Source organism: Mauremys mutica, chromosome 10 (genome assembly GCF_020497125.1).
Source record: "Mauremys mutica isolate MM-2020 ecotype Southern chromosome 10, ASM2049712v1, whole genome shotgun sequence".
Taxonomy (NCBI): Eukaryota; Metazoa; Chordata; order Testudines; family Geoemydidae; genus Mauremys; species Mauremys mutica.
In genome coordinates this window covers 41,189,380-41,206,036 of record NC_059081.1, presented here as the reverse complement: position 1 = coordinate 41,206,036, position 16,657 = coordinate 41,189,380, and the positions used below count along the sequence as shown (strand labels likewise).

The 16,657-nt window shown below is 42.8% G+C and overlaps 1 protein-coding gene across 3 annotated transcripts in view; it reads left to right on the top strand.

Moving 5' to 3' along the window:
* ATF2 (activating transcription factor 2) overlaps positions 1 to 16,657 on the top strand; it is a 98,111-nt gene that overhangs the window by 72,581 nt on the left and 8,873 nt on the right. For all 3 annotated transcript variants that reach the window (XM_044978396.1, XM_044978397.1, XM_044978398.1), the window contains one exon: positions 8,347 to 8,452. In XM_044978396.1, the coding sequence (XP_044834331.1) occupies positions 8,347 to 8,452 (106 nt within the window). The remainder of the gene's footprint in view (positions 1 to 8,346; positions 8,453 to 16,657) is intronic.

The window sequence follows — 16,657 nt, the reverse complement described above, 5'->3', positions numbered from 1 at the left end:
CTGATAGTTGTGTATAATTAATAGTTATAAATAATTAATTAGTCTTCGTTAGTATAGTTTATTTTTCTCTTTCCGTTAGCAGAGTTTTGTCTGTACTCGGTACCAAGGCATGTCTTGGTCACCAGGCTTCAAGGCCTCCTGAAACAAAGCTCTGCCCCTGAGCAAACTGCACTTCAGTTGCTTGAAGTGCTTGGGTGAGGCTCGCATCAGGGATCACTGTCAGATTTGCAGGGACATTAAATGCCATATGAAGGAGGACTAGGAGGCCAGGTGGTTCAAGTTCCTACTTATGGAGGCAACGCTGAGACCTTCCTCCGAGCCAAGCCAGTTGGCCTGAGCACCGAGCACCTCAGCGTCTGTGAGGAGTGCTCCTCCAACCTTGTGAGAGTCCCAGCACCATTTGCTATCCTTGGTGCCAAAGAAGAGGCATAAAAAGCAGCTGGCTGAGAGAAGACGTTCCCCAAAAACAAAGAAAGCCAGGCATGGGGAGCAGAGCAGAGCAGAGTGCGAGCTAAGTCAAGCCACTCCTCTGCCTCAGCATTGCAGCAGTCAGCACCATTGCATCTGGTTCTGAATAAACCATTGGCATCCGAGGGACAGTGTGGTACCCGCGCTATTGTGGCGCTGTCCACGCTGGAGGTGTTTGCTGCCACCAGGGATCTGCTGTTGCTGTCAGTACTGGTGTCACTGGCAATACAGGCGTTGGTGGTATTGGTGCTGGTAGGCAGGAGAGAGCATGTGGCTCCAGTTACCATCCAGTACCGGTCCCCTTGGTATCGTCCTGGGAAAAACCGACTATTCTGACCCCAACGCAGCCTTCCCTGCCTCAGCACCAATCTCCGTCACTGGTGGGAACTGTTCCTCTGTAGTCACCAGATGGAGACTCCTCGTCTTTGGAGTTGGAGGTTGGCTTATGCTCTTCTCATCCAAGGAGTCGACCCTGCCACTCCTCCAGTCATCCCTACCTGCCCTGGATTGGGGCACAGGAGTGCCATTAAGTGGTTGGCCTAGTAGTCACTGAAGTGCCTATGCTGATGCAATAGCCCTTTTGGAGCCTATGGGGGTTTCTGCCAATCCCAGGGCCCCACTCGAGGCACTCCTGTTCGGTGGCCGCCAAGAGAAGGGCTCTGCCTCCCCATCAGGCAACACATGATCCAGACTCCAGTACCAAGCCTGGTACCAAGTTCAAGGAACCAGCTCCACGGGATCCAGTCGGCACTTCCCTTCTCCACCTCAAAGAGAGCCAAGAGGAAATACTTTGTTCCTGCCCAGGATTATGAGTTTCTGTATATTCATCCCCTCCCTGGAATCCCAAGTATTTTCTGCTGCCAATGAAAGGGAAAGGTGGGGTCTGCAAGTTATGGTACCTGCAAGTCAGAAAAGCTGGACTTATTCAGTAGAAAGGTCTAATCTGCCAGGTGTCTGCAGCTCTAGATTGCTAACCAGCAGGTGCTGCTCTGCTGATATGACTTGTTGAATATGTGGGACTCCTTGAAGTTCAAAGACTTGGTATCACAAAAGGCGAGGCTCGAGTTCTCCTTGCTCATGGATAAGGAGAAATCCATAGCGATGGTTTCCATGCAAGCTGCCCTGGATGCATCAGATTCAGTGGCCAGGTCCATGGCTTCTGTAGTGGCCATGCATAGGAGTTCAGCAAACCCTCCAGGTTCTCCCCTTCGAGGAAGCTTCACTCTTTTTGGGGCAGAGTGATGCAAAGCTTCATGGACTGAAGGACTTCAGGGCGACCCTTACGTCCCTGTGATTGTTTATGCCAGCGACTTCAAGGAAGCACTACAAATCTCAACAGTCCTCCAGGTACTGCGGCCCATCAGGACCCGCAGAAGAAACGGAGCAGGAGCTTTACGGATAGACCACCACCCCCTGCTACGTCAGCATCACTGTCTGCCCCACCCAAACACCCAGGAGACTCCAAGCAGGCCTGTTGGTGGGACGCTCAAGGACGTTATACCAGCTCCTGTGTTTCCAGATCCAGTTTACTCTGTATTTGTAGACCACCTGTCCCGCTTCATCCGTTCATGGTTCTGTACCACTATGGAATGTTTGGGTGCTGATCACAGTGGAAATACCCACCAGTTCATTTTCACCCCTCCTCCCCAGCCTTCCTCCCTGTCCCTCTTCAGGGATCCCTCTCACAAACAATCTTTGACCCAGGAGCATCAGTTTCTCCTTTGGGTAGGAGCAGTGGAAGAAGTTCAACAAAATCTAAGGGGTAAGGAGTTCTCTTCCTGTTATTTCTTAATCCCGAAATCCTATTCTAGACCTCAACTAGCTCAACAGCTATCTCAAGAAATTAATTTTGCATGCTCTCCCTGGCTTCCATTATTCCCTCCCTAGATCCTGGGGACTGGTATGCCACTCTCAGTTTGAGAGATGCCTACTTCCATATATCGATCTTCCAAGGCCACAGAAGGTTCCTCAGGTTCATTGTGAACTACACGCACTAGCAATTTGCGTTACTCCTGTTTGGCCTGTCAATAGCTCTGCTGGTGTTTACAAAATGCACAGTAGTAGTGGCAGCCTTTCTGAGGAGGTGAGGGGTGCAAGTCTATCCATAGCTGGATTACTGGCTAGTCAGCAGCCGGTCCAGGGCCAGGTAGAATCTAGTATCCTCCTCATCGCCCTAGGCCTGCTAATAAGTGTACAGAAATCTACCCTCACTCTGGTACAGAGGATAGAGTTTATTGAAGCGGTGCTCAACTCTACCCAGGCCAGAGCCTTCCATCCAGAAGGGTGGTTTCAGATGACCAAGTCTCTGATAGTACACCTCAAGGGCCACCCAATTGCAACTGTCCAGAATTGTCTGAGGTGTTTCGCTCACATGGCCTCCTGTACGTATGTAGTGCAGCATACAAGACTGCTCAGACACTCCAGGCATGGCTGGCCTCAGTGTATTCACTTAACTGTCACCATCTAGACTCAATTCTTACATTTCCTTGCTTGGTCCTCGCCTCCCGCAACTGGTGGCTGGACCCACTGGTGGTCTGCACCAGCATTCCATTTTCATGGCCCCAACCATTGATATCCCTGGTCTTGGATACATCAGCGCTAAGCTGGGGAGCTCACCTGGAACCCCTCAGGACTTTCTGGACCTTTGGTCTCTGGAAGAGTTCTCACTACACATCAATGTCAGAGAGCTCAGGGCAGTTCACCTGGTCTGTCAAGTGTTCTTGCCTCACAGTACGGGTAAGAGCATGTTGGTTCTTACAGACAACACTGAAGTCTTGTTCTATTTCAACAGGCAGGGAGGGGCTCGCTCTTTCCCTGGTGTCCCCCATGTCAAGAAGCAATTCAGCTGTGGGAGTTCTGCATAGCCCACTCAGTCTACCTCGAGGCTTCTCACCTTCCAAGAGCACAGAATGAGCTAGCAGATCACTTTAGCAGGTCTTTGTTCGGTCACCAGGAGTGGTCTCTTTGCCCGGATATCGCAAAGGACATTTTCCAGCAGTGGGGCACTCCCCAGGTAGACCTATTTGCAACCAGGCACAACCGGAAGTGTCACCAGTTCTGTTCCCTGTGAGATCACAGCCCAGGATTGCTCACAGATGCCTTCCTGCTCCCAGGGATAGGTCACCTGTACTACGCTTTTCTTCCTATCCTGCTAGTGCACAAGGAAGGTTCTGCTCAAGATCAAGCAGGACTGGGCACAGGTCATTCTCATGGACCCAGCTGGGCCCCATCAACATTGATTCATGACGCTGCTAGGCCTTTCCATGGTGGCTCCAATCCTGCTCCCTCTGCATCCAGACTTGATCTCTCAGGACTACGGTTGACTACTTCACCTGAAGCTCAGCTGCCTCCAGTTTATGGCCTGGAAGTCCCGTGGCTAAATCCCAGAGAGCTGGCTTGCTTGGAGCAGGTTGATTAGGTCCTTTTAGGTAACAGGAAGCCCTCCACCAGGTCTAATTAACTCTCAAAGTGAAAGCTGTTCTCCATATAGGCTTCCCAATGCGGGATCTTGCCCATGCAATCTTTGCTGCAGGACTTTCTTGAATACTCATTACACCTGAAACTTCAAGGTTTAGCAATTTCCTCAATTAAGGTTGGATAACCAGTTCATTTTTTCATGCGATATCTATCCATTTCCTCAAGGGCCTAAAAGGACTATACCCTCCAAGTGTGAGAACCCATCCCTCCATGACCTAAGCCTGGTCTTATCAAAACATATAGATCCCCCGTTTGAAGCATTGGCAACATACCCCATGCTATACCTTTAGTGGAAGGTGGCTTTTTTAGTGGCCATTGCTTTGGCCAAAAGGATCTTGGCGATCCATGCCTTCATGCTGGAAACCTCTGTATTCTTTAAGGATAAGGTGCAGTTATATCTTCACCTTAGATTCCTCTTGAAGGTGATTTTCCAGTTTCATAGCAATCAGGCAGTATTCCTGCCAGTTGTCTACCTGAAACCATATGCAAATAGAAGAACAGTGGCTTCACTCCAGGGACATAAGACATGCCCTAGCATTCTGTATAGAAAGGACCAAACCATTTCGTAAATCCACCCAACTGTTCGTAGTGGTAGCTGGTAGGATGAAAGGTCTGCCCATCTCTTCTCAGAGAATTTGGTCATGGATCACATCATGTATTCACACGTGTTATGAGCAGGTGGGTGTTCCGTCACTAGGTATCCTGACTGCCCACTCCATGAGAGTGCAAGCGTCATCAGTGGCATTCCTAGCACAGTTCAGGACATTTGCAAAGCAGCAACGTGGTCGTCAGTGCATACGTTCTTTGCTCATTACACCATCACTCAGCAGTCTAGGGACAGCGCCTGATTCAGTCGAGCTATTTTGCAGTCAGCATGTCCAGGAGCTCCAATCCCACCTCCTATATAACTGCTTGAGAGTCACCTGCAGTGGAATTGATATGTGCAAGCACTTGAAGAAAAAATGGTTACTTACCTTTCTTTAACTGTTCTTTGAGATGTGTTGCACATATCCATTCCACAACCTGCCTTTCTACCCCTCTATGTTGGAGTTGGCCAGAAAGAAGGGACTAGAGGGGCATAGGGTCAGCTGGGCCCTTTGTACCAGCGTGGCATGCTATGTGAGCATGTGGCACCAGAGAGTGCCCGAGCCGCCCCAACAGTTACCGCTGAGGGAAAAATTACTGGTTACTGTGCTCAGGGCATGCACATACCTACAGTGGAATGGATATGTGCATGACATCTTGAACAACAGATACAGAAAGGTAAGTAACTTTTTTTTTCTTAATTAAAGTTATTTTCAAGTTTTACTAATACACAAACTTAAATCCATAACTCGGTATTTTTTAATTTTCCTATAACTTAAAACAAGCTAAATAACATATTGTTTGCAATTCATTAATGACTGAGCTTGAAAACAATGCCAGATATCTGCCTGCAGCAAACATTTATGGTGGAATTTAAAACTTTTAATTAAATATTATATAATATATTAATTCTAGACACTTCTTTAATATCATCTTTAGTGCTTTATAGTTGCAAAATATCTTGGTACACTTCTGCTTTTCATTAACTGTAAAAGGAATTGTGTTTTTGCTATACTCAGTATCTATGTTCAAAATTCCATTTTATAGACATATCATAAAATTATAGTAATTCTTTGGATATTTTAGTAAAAGTAATGTAGTTGTCTTATTTCTATATTTAAATTAGCTGTCTCACCATAAATACTTGTAGCTGTTAAAAAGGACCAGGCAGCTATTTGCAAAAAACAGTTGGTAAACATTTGCTAAACTCCACAAATCTGCATCTAAAAAGAAGCTAAAAAATTCTCTAATTCTCCACTGCTTGTATTTCCATTAATCTGGCTTGTCACATGTTGTTGGCAATAGAAGTAAATTTTGAGACAAATGGAGAAGCCAGTCAGATAAAGTTTTGTGTTACTTTGGGTCTTTTGGGCTGATGCTGCAACCACTTATACACATGGGTGACATCATTTATGTCCCATTGAGGTCAGTGGGATTATACTAATAAGAGTAAACTCACTCAGGTAACTGTTCTGTAACTTTTATCTGTTAGCATTATTAAGCCCATAGCTACACGAAGAGATTTTCTTCATTTAAAAAAAAAAAAAATACAAGGAAGCTTTTGGCTTCCAGATTGTCAAGAGTTAACCCAGTAATAGTGAATTCAGGGGAAAGAAATTTCTTTCCCTCTGCCAATACCAAAACCGTTAACTGTGAAGAACAGAATGACTTGTAAAGAAAATTGAATGTCAAAGAAATAATTAAACTGTACTTTATGTGAAAACATTAATCAATCCTGCATTTCCATAATAGTTCTTCACTTGACAGCCTGGCACAGCTGATCAGCATAGTGGGCAGTAATGACCCATGATTACTTCTGTTCTATTTAATAGTAAATGTAATAAGTTTGGAGCTTTGCCTTAGCATAGTTTTACAGACTGCATGCTAGGGTTTAATAGTTCATATTTTGTTTAATACCTAAATTGCCCTGCTCAGCTGAATTTTACTGTTGACATCATTAAGCTACAGTATTTCTAAAAATAGACTGATTTCATAAAGACTGAAAGTTGTGGTTGAACTATTGAACAAAAACAATTGTCTCTCACCAACGTTAATAAGTAGATGTCTTAAATTTAAGTATCATACAGTGTGTGTCGTGTAAATTTAACAGGGTTTTTAGAATGAAGACACTAAACAATACATATAGAAATAGGAAGATGAGAATGGATATTCTTTCTGATGTAATTTCTACATGATATATATTTTACTGCATGTTCTCTGTTAGCTTCCGATAAACACATTTCTATACAAATAAGGTCTACTTTAACCTTTCTTGGTACAGTCCAGAATTCTATCTGCTTCTTAAGTTAAATGGTTGTGTATAATTCCCATTGCTACCCTTCATTTTCTTGGTTTTAAATGATACTATTCTGTTTTATTATATATGTAGTGCAAATGTCTATGAATTGCATCACCTCAATAACATTCAATATTTTCAGTTAGATGAGCAAAGTCTCTTCTTTACTACAAGCTCTTCTACATCAGTTGCCCCACACGTACAATCTTTTAAAACCTGTATTCTGTTTGCTTTTGTGGACGGCTTTCTCAGCCAATATGTTTCCTTGGTAAAAGATCTCAAACATTATATATAATTCTAAGTATTGCCTCTGTGCCTTACAGAAATATTGAAGAATACTGTATTCCTGTAACAAAACATACCCTGTTGTCTGTTTTACTATAAGTAAGGCTATGATTTAGTCACGGGTATGTTTAGTAAAAGTCTGGGACAGATCACTGGCAATAACCAAAAAGTCGCTCCTCTTTAATATGCATATTTGTATGAAGGATTTTTGTTTAATGCAAAAATTAACCCATCAAAACTTGTATTGAAGATACATTTTGAAAAGATATGGGAGCAGCAAATATTGACAGGTTACTTAATGTTTTGTAGACAACTTAATGTTGCTTAAGACAGTTTGTAACTATTTTTAAGTAAAAATGGTTACATCTAAAATGTCATGCTATTCTTAATTTTGATTCTTGTCTAATATAATAACAGCTCTTATCAGGCTCTTCCTCAGTAGAGTTCAAGGTGCTTTACAAAGGAGGGCCAGTGTCATGATCCCTTTTTTACAGATAGGAAAGTGTAGGCATGAAGAGGTGAAATCACTTGCCCACGGTCACCCAGCAGGCTAGTACCAGTGCCAGGAATAGAATCCAGTTATTCTAGTCCCAGTCTAGTGCTCTACTAGGTTACACTGCATCTAAGTGTATCATTATTAATTCTTCTCCCCTACAGTGGGTTTATTCTCATTCCCATTATTTGATTCTTGCATACTGATTGTTTCCTGTTAATGGCTATGACAAATAAAATCTGAAAATTGATAGATCACTGTCTTCTTATCATTCCTGTTACATTTTGTAGGGAGGTTCTCTTTTATAGAGTCTAAATGTGTTTATAAAAAAAATTCATTCCACAGTCACTGAGCATATTCGAGGTTATAACGTATGTTATATTGTGGGTGGTTAAAATTAGGTTTACTTGCTTGAAAGATAACCTACAAAATCGTCCAGAAGAGACTTACAACAGTCTGATCGTGTGAATTGGACTATGTGTAGAACCTGCAGTCTACCAACTACAAAATGTAATACAATAAATGTAATGGTATATATATATATATATATATATATATATCTTTTTACAAGTTATATCTATAGTTTAACATTAAAGTGTTCTAAAGTCATGGAAATGTGTACTGTTTTGTTTACCCTTAAATGAACATCCAAAAATCTTGTAAAATTTAACACTGTTAATACTTACCTCTAAAATGCATGTAGTCTGAGCCTGGTAAAGTGCATAACTTTCTTCTCCTTTAGAATGAAGTCACCCTGCTGAGAAATGAAGTGGCACAGCTGAAACAGCTTCTTCTGGCTCATAAAGATTGCCCTGTAACCGCCATGCAGAAGAAATCTGGCTATCAGAGTGAGTAATGTTCCATTACCTATAGCCTTAGGCTGCATCAGTGAAATACTGCCAAAGTGAACTGAGCAACCATTAAAAATGAGAAGTGCAGTTATAATATTTAACAACAAATATATAAAATTCTGCAAGCTTATTGCAAGACAGGAATGAATGTATGATATTTTGAAGCTATTTTTCTAAATGCTTTCAGTTTAAAAAATGTTGTAGATTATCTGAAGTTTAAAGACATTATAGAAAAACCAACCAAAACTAAGTGTATACCCATAATTAATACTAAAGGAATATAAGCTGCAATAGCTGCTTCTAGTATATACAGTTAAAGTATTGACAGTATATGGTGAACAATCTCTGTAATGCATTATCTTAAATAAGATGGAAGGTCCTTGTTTCTTCCATTTCATAATGAGATTTCCGTGGAGGGGAGGGTAACAGCTGTCCTTATTTACTAGCACATCCAGGATCAGTCAACCCATTAAAATAATCAGATGCAGGTTCCTGGCTCTTACTGTATGCTGTCCCTGAGATTGTTTTGATTTAAAATAACTGTTGTTTCTCAGAAGAATTTAAAATGTTTGAATTTTAAAAATAGGATTCTAATGAAGGACTTAGAATTCTCAAGTTAAACTGAAATCAGTAGAACTGTAAAATTTTAAGGAAATGAAATTTGTTCACTTAATTTTTCACTTTTTAGGCATTTTAAAGGTTAATTGTGCTTTTCTTACTTCTAACTTCTTTTTTTGGATATGATGCACAGCGCTATAACCAGCTGCTGCTGTAAATAAATGGCCAATTTTGTCCATTGTACACAAATTCATAACAAATAACTGAGCTGGGAATGCATTAGGCAACATTCATAATATATAACCCACAGCTTTCGTTTTTATGATTTAGTGATATTTCAGGATATTTGTAAATGTGAAGATTGTTTCTGCCATATGTAGCCACTTCATTTTAATTTGCCAGTGTCAGTAATTCAGGCGAATAAAGGAACATTTTGTATTGCATGCAAACAGTTCCTCAGGTGCTTGCGATAAAACTTAATGGCCACCATCTTTACTTGTAGTCATTGTAAGCAGTTTCATCAGAATGGGCAATATTTTTTAATTTAAAAGATTCAGGAGATTTAGCAACTCTCTGTTGCCATATATATTTAGAACACTGATTTTGTCAGTTTTGAGCTTAAAAATCTTAGTCCTTTGATCTCCAGTCATTTTGACAGGATGGAAAATAGCATCTTGGAGTAAATTGGAACCATATAGAAATATGTTCGGGATTTATATTAACAATGATTGCTGCAGGGATGAGGCCATTATGGCTCCCATCTGACAGAACAACATAATTTCATATAGAAGCTACTAGAGGATACCATTATGCATGCATGGTTTTCCAAAACAAGCTAGGTTTCTTGAATTTTGATAGTTTGAAGATACACGTTTCTCTAGATTTACATGAAAAAATACTAAACATATGCATTTTTTAAATAGACTGGCAGATAATTACAAATTAAGAATTTTTTTATTAAAATACTAAAAACTAAATATTTTGTAATACTGTTGACCTTAATACTTGAAAAAATGCTACAATATTTATAAATCGCTGCAGATCTTGAAGTTCTTAGGTTTGTCTTCATTATAAAAGTCAAAGTAAAACTAACTCACTACTAACCAGAACAGAAAATGTAAAGTTGCTAAAATATCTATCATTGAAAAAAGGAACTACATTTTAAAAGAAGTATAAAAAGATGTTCAGAAGGGAATGTTCAGGCATAGTTCAGTTAGTATTTTTGTAAAGCCTTTGGCACAGTGCCACACAAAATAATGATCTACAGGATTCATGTAATGAGTAATATGGCATGGGGATGAGCTAGGTATGTAATTGGATAAAGAATGCGCATACACACTGAACACTTGTCTCACTCTGTATAAGTGTTATGTCCAAAGCACTTCACAATAGAGAATTAAATAATATCTTAATTTTACATATTGGGGCAACACACACACAGATAAAGTGACTTGTGCAAGACTATATATGATGAATCATAGCAAGTACCAATTAAAATGGTTTTAGTTAATGTTTGTGGTTGTGGCGTGAATAGAAAATAACTTCAAATCTTTAAAAAACAAATTTAAAAAGTTATGCCCTATCTACATCAGCAGCATGACCATGTTAGCTGAACTTCTTAAAAAGTGTTTAATAATTTCTTATCATGTGTGGTATAGAAGAGGCAAAGAGGCAGAATTAGAATGCTCCTGCAGTGCAAGGTATCGTGTGCTTCTGAGACACAGTTAATTTATACCCTGCGGACATGGCTTTAACAATTCGATATACAATTTAATGGGGTTTCACTTAAAACGCACTTCAACAGGCACAAGCAAACAATGGCATTGCAGAATTTTTTGACACTTATTTAGGTATCTTTACAAGATCTTTTGAACAACTTCTGCTTCACATAGAGTGAAAAGCACAAGTACCAAGGTCCCTCTTTCTTGTTAGCATTTTCAGTTACTTTAAGTACCTTTCACCTGCTTCCTAGAGGTGATGATGACTGAGAAACCAGAAAAGACAAAAAGAGAAGTGATTACATTTTATGAGGCTGTTTGGAGGAAACCTTGGGGCAATGCAAGAGTTGTCAGCCAAGTATAAATTCATGTCCTTCCCAAGCAGATATGCTACTGGTCAATTGTTTGGGAAATTTCTTGAACAAGCCCTTAAAGACTTAAACAAAATTTTAAAATTTTGTTTATGTGTAATCTACAAGAGAAACCTACGTTTTCTATCCATAGTCCCATCTCAGACTCAGTTTCAGGAACATGCTGCTGCAAAGCATATATAGTCTCCTCTATAAGCCTATATAGTCTCCTCTTGGTGTGGAGGATGGGGAGAAATGAGGGAGGATGAATAGTTGTGATGGTGCAGAGAGTAGTTGGAGAGCTGTAGGTGTGAGGCTATTACTTCTATTTGTTTGTAAAGATTCAGGAAGCTTCCAGAATACTAGAAGATTGTATTTGAGTAAAGCTTAATAAAAATAGGGGCTATAATCCATTTACAATTGAATCAAAATATTTTATTCCTGCTCTAGTTAATTGTAAAGAAACAATTGAGGTCTAGCCATTATAATAATTATGTCAATCCATTGCCTACAAATTGTTCAGGATAAGTCAACCCCTTCAGTGATTTAGCCACCACTCTAGAGAATTTTCTGGCTACCATAGATTTGCCTAGATGTTGACCTAAACATTCCCTTTGTCCCCATGCACCAGCAGTATCTGGTTTTATCTCTAGAGACTTCATCTTCAGTATTGTCTGAAGTATCTGTCCGTTCTGTGCATTTGCACCAACCTTATACAAGCTGTCACAACTGTGTGAATAACTGACTTTTTTGGTTTGCTGGCATTTCCAGAAAAAAAAATCAGCAAATGGAAAATTGGGGAAAAAAGCTAATTGTTTTATTTGACCCAAAACATTTCATTTCACTTTTGAGCTTTATCTTTTTAAAATAAAATTGAAAGCAATCTAAAACACAGTCATTTCAAATAGAAAAATCACAATTTTCATTTAGAAAATATGAAAATGTTGCTTTATTTTTTCAAGGTTTTTTTTTTAATAGAATTTTTCAACTAAAACAGTATAGCAAAATTCACACATTCCCTAAATGTTTTGATTGACCCAAATCTCCAGTTTTGGTCAAAAAAATTCAACCAGCTCTAGTCATACCACACCTATGGAAGAAAGGGTTTGCAATTTTTTCCCATTTGGATGACTGACTAGTGCAGAGGTGGGTGAACTACGGCCCACAGGCCACATCCAGCTGCGGGACCATCCTGCCTGTCCCCTGAGCTCCTGGCTGGGCAGCTAGCCCCGGTCTCTCCCCTGCTGTCCCCCTTTCCCCACAGCCATGCTGCCACGCGGGCAGTGCTCTGGGCAGCGGGGCTGCGCGCTCATGCAGGGCAGCATGACAGTGTGTGTGGCTCTGGCCAGGAGGTGCGGCTTCAGATATGCTGCTCTGAGCGGCATGGTAAGGGGGCTGGGGCCTTGGATATGGGGCAGGGGGTCCTGGGGGGGCAGTCAGGGGACAGGGATCAGGAGGTGGTTGGATGGGGCAGAGGTTCGGGGAGGGGCAGGGGATGGGGAACAGGGGGAATTAGCTAGGGGTGGGGTCCTGAGGGGGCCTGGCAGGGGACATGGGGATATAGATAGGCATCAGGACAGTCAGGGGACAGGGAGCAGGTGGGGTTGGATAGGGGGTGGGGTCCTGGTGGGTGGTTAGGGGTGGGGGTCCCAGGAGGGGGCGGTCAGGGGACAAGGGGGGGGGGAGGGGTTGGATGGGTGGGGGGTTTTGAGGGGGGCAGGCAGTCAGGGGGCAGGAAATTGGGAGGGGTTGGATAGGGGGCGGGGGCCAGGCTGTTTGGGGGGCACAGCATTCCCTACCCGGCCCTCCATACAGTTTTGCATACCGATGTGGCCCTTGGGCCAAAAAGTTTGCCCACCCCTGGACTAGTGTGTAGCAATACTTTTTAGTGTACACAGAAAGTATTCACCCATACTTTGAAGCTTGTTGTGAATATCTTCAAAATACCCTACTTCCAACACAATCTAGTCTACATGGTAGCCCACTTCTAAAGTGAGTGGGCAGAGCCCTCCCGTCTATGAAGAAGACTGTCAAAATGAAGCAAGCCATAAAAGAATTGTGAAGTCACCTACTTATGTGATAAATATCTCTGCTTTTCAGTGATTCAGTGCACCAGTCGCAAGTTTGGCCCCACGTTTGTGTCCACTTGTAGATCCTGCAGTTTTTCCTGATTTTTAGTTGGAGCCCATCAAGACCACTGAATTTGGACAAATTTACTCTGTCATGCCACCCTGTCATGGTGGCTTCCAGATTCAACTATTCTTACATTTGGATCTCAAGATGCTGGCCCTAGTAGCTTGGCACATAAAAGGCTAATTGTTCAATAGGTGTGTCAGAATGCAATTCTATCTTTTTTATATTCTGGAAAATTTCCCACCTCCATATCCTACTTCAGACTTAGGAAAAAAGTTTCCTTTAGTGTCAAGTAGTTCTCTAAGTGCACTCTATTTCCACCGAGTAGAATTTTTTGCTCTTCAAAGGGAAGTTTGCACTCTTTTCAGGGGTTAAATTCAAGGGATGTGGGTGTCTTTTGGGAGGGGATATGAAACAGAGGATGCAGCTCCCCCCCTACCCCCACTCAGGGCTGCCCAGAGGGGGGGGCAAAGGGGGCAATTTGCCCCGGGCTCCGCAGGGGCCCCCAAGAGAACAGCGGAGGCTCCCGCCTCCACCCCTCTCCTGGAGCCCTAGCGCTTCAAGCGCCGAGTCTCCGCCGGGACCCCTGAGCCCCGCCCCCTCAGAGCCGCATGGTGAGGGGCGGGGCTGGGAGCTCCGGGCTGAGCTCAGCTCCCTCCGCTCGGCGTGGAGTTCCCAGCCCCGCCCCCTCACCATGCGGCTCTGAGCGGGACGGAGCTCAGGCCCCGCCGGCCACATGCTGCGGCTGTTCCGGCGAGGCGCTGAGACTCCGGGTGAGGAGGGAGCCGGGGGTAAGAGGCTGGGGCCGGGGCGGGGGGAAGCGGGACCCACCGCCGAAGCGCAGCCCGGTCTTCGGCGGCGGGGGGCCCTTCCGTTCCGGGACCCGCCGCCGAAGTGCCCCGAAGACCCGTGGCGGGGGCCCCCCCCGCCGAATTACCGCCGAAGACCGGGCTGCACTTCAGCGGCGGGTCCCGCTTTGGCGGTAATTCAGCGGCGGGGGGCTCCCGCCGCGGGTCTTCGGGGCACTTAGGCGGCGGGTCCCGGAACGGAAGGGCCCCCCGCCGCCGAAGACTCCAGGCCCCCGGAATCCTCTGGGCGGCCCTGCCCCCACTCTGCTAAAAGTAGAGGGAGAGCTCCATTTGCTGGCCCTTGAAAGGTCCACCAGAGTTCCCTTTTCTCTCTGGCGGATGATATGAATGACTCACCAGGCAGGGGACTCTGAAGTATGAGCAGCGAAAGGAGCTGGTGTATAGGTTGAGAAGTTTCTGGGACTTTGAGTATTTTCTGTCAATGAATGGAGCAGTAACAGCAGCACCCGACAAGGGACAAAGAGGTGCGTCAGCTGGGAGTCCCCATTGTACATCCTCTTCTCCAATGATGCCCCATCCACTTCCTCCTTATTCTTTCCAAGGAAAAAGGGACACTTCACAGCTCTCCCGTTTTTTTTCATAAAATGTTTTTGTTTTTTTTAAATCTCTTCATTTTGTAAAATGCAGGAAATTGCATTGAAGTTTCCATTATTTTTCAGGGACAAATCTCTAACCTCTTTGCATCTCTATTTTCATTTGGTTTTACATCAATACAGGTTTATATGTTCCTGGGAATGGGGTATGGAATACCAAGGATGTGACCATTACACATGGTGCACACTGAATGAATGAACTCTCTCTCTCTCTCTCTCCCTCTCCCTTCCTCCATCTCTGTTCTCCACCTTGGGTGGCTATGGCCCTGTTTAGGGACTTGAACAGCTTTTGAAGCCATTTGTTGTATATCCTTTTTCTTTCTCTTGCTGCATTCCCTTGCCACGTGATCTTTTGAGATGTGTGAAAACAGCCACCAGTCAGTGAGCTTCCCCTCCTATCTTGATATAATTTGACTCCTTTGATGTTCGAAGCATCCATTTAAAAAAAGGAACAAAGTCCACAAAAACATGCTATCTAGATTAATAGGAATTTTGTAGTAGTCCATTCCAAAGGGTCAGCATTTCACTCTTGAAATAGGACTCATTCCATAAACACCGTAAAAAACACCATAATAGAGATTCAACCTAAATGTCTATCCCAAACTTTAAAAAAAAAAAAATGCCACCATGGATAAAGAGTGGAGAGTAAAAGTGGTGAAAAGGAAAAAGGCATCGTTTAAAAACTGGAAGTCAAATCCTACTGAGGAAAATAGGAAGGCGCATAAACATTGGCAAATCAAATGTAAAAATAGAATATGTCAGGCCAAGAAAGAATTTGAAGAGGAACTAGCTAAGGAGACTCAAACTAAAATTAACTTTTTTTTTTAAATACATCAGAAGCAGGAAGCCTGCCAGAGTCAGTGGAGCTACTGGATGATTGAGGTGCTAAAGGAGCACTCAACGAAGACTTGGCTATTGTGGAGAAGCTAAATTAATTCTTTGCATTGGTCTTCACTGCAGAGGATATGGGGGAGATCCCCACACTCAAGCCATTCTTTTTAGGTGACAAGTAAGAGGAACTGTGCTTGATTGAGGTGTCAGTAGAGGAGGTTTTAGAACACCTTGATAAATTAAACAGTATTAAGTCACCAGGACCAAAATGATATTCACCCAAGAGTTGTGAAAGAACTCAAATATGAAATTACACAACTTCTAGCTCTGGTATGTAACCTGTCTCTTAAATGAGCCTCTGTACCAGATGACTAGAAGGTAGCTAATGTAACTCATATTTTTAGAAAAGGCTCCAAAGGCAATCCTGGCAATTACAGGCTGGTAAGCTGAACTTCAGTGCAGGTAACTGGTTAAAACTATAGAAGGGAAGAGAATAATCAGACACATAGATGAACGTGATGTGTTTGGGGGGAGGAGGGGGGGAAATGAGGGACGAGTCAACACGGCTTTTGTAAAGGGAAATCCTGGCTCGTCAATCTCTTAGACAAGGGTAATCCAGTTGACAGAGTACTTTGACTTTCAGAAAGCCTTGGACAAGTTCCCTCTCCAAACGCTGTTAAGCAAACAAAATAGTCTTGGGATAAGAGGGTAGGCCCTATCATGGGTCAGTAACTGGTTAAAAGATAGGGGGAAAGGGTTAGAAATGAACAGTCAGCTTTCTTGATGGAGAAAGGTTAATAGTGGTGTCCCCCATGGATCTGTACTGGGACCTGTGCTGTTCAACATTTTCATAAATGATCTAGAAAAAGGCGTGAACAGGAGGTGGCAAAATTTGCAAATAATACAAATAATAATACAACTCCAAAGCTGACTCTAAAGAGTTAGAAGGATCTCACTAAACTGGGTGACTAGGCAAGAAAATGGCAGATGAAATTCAATATTAAATTCAAAGTAATGCACTTTGGAAAAAATAATCCCAACTGTACATTCAAATTGATGGGGTCTACACAAGCGTTAATTACTCAAGAAAGTGATCTAGGAGTCGTCGTGGATAGTTTCCTGAAAACATCTGTGCAGTGGCAGTAAAAAC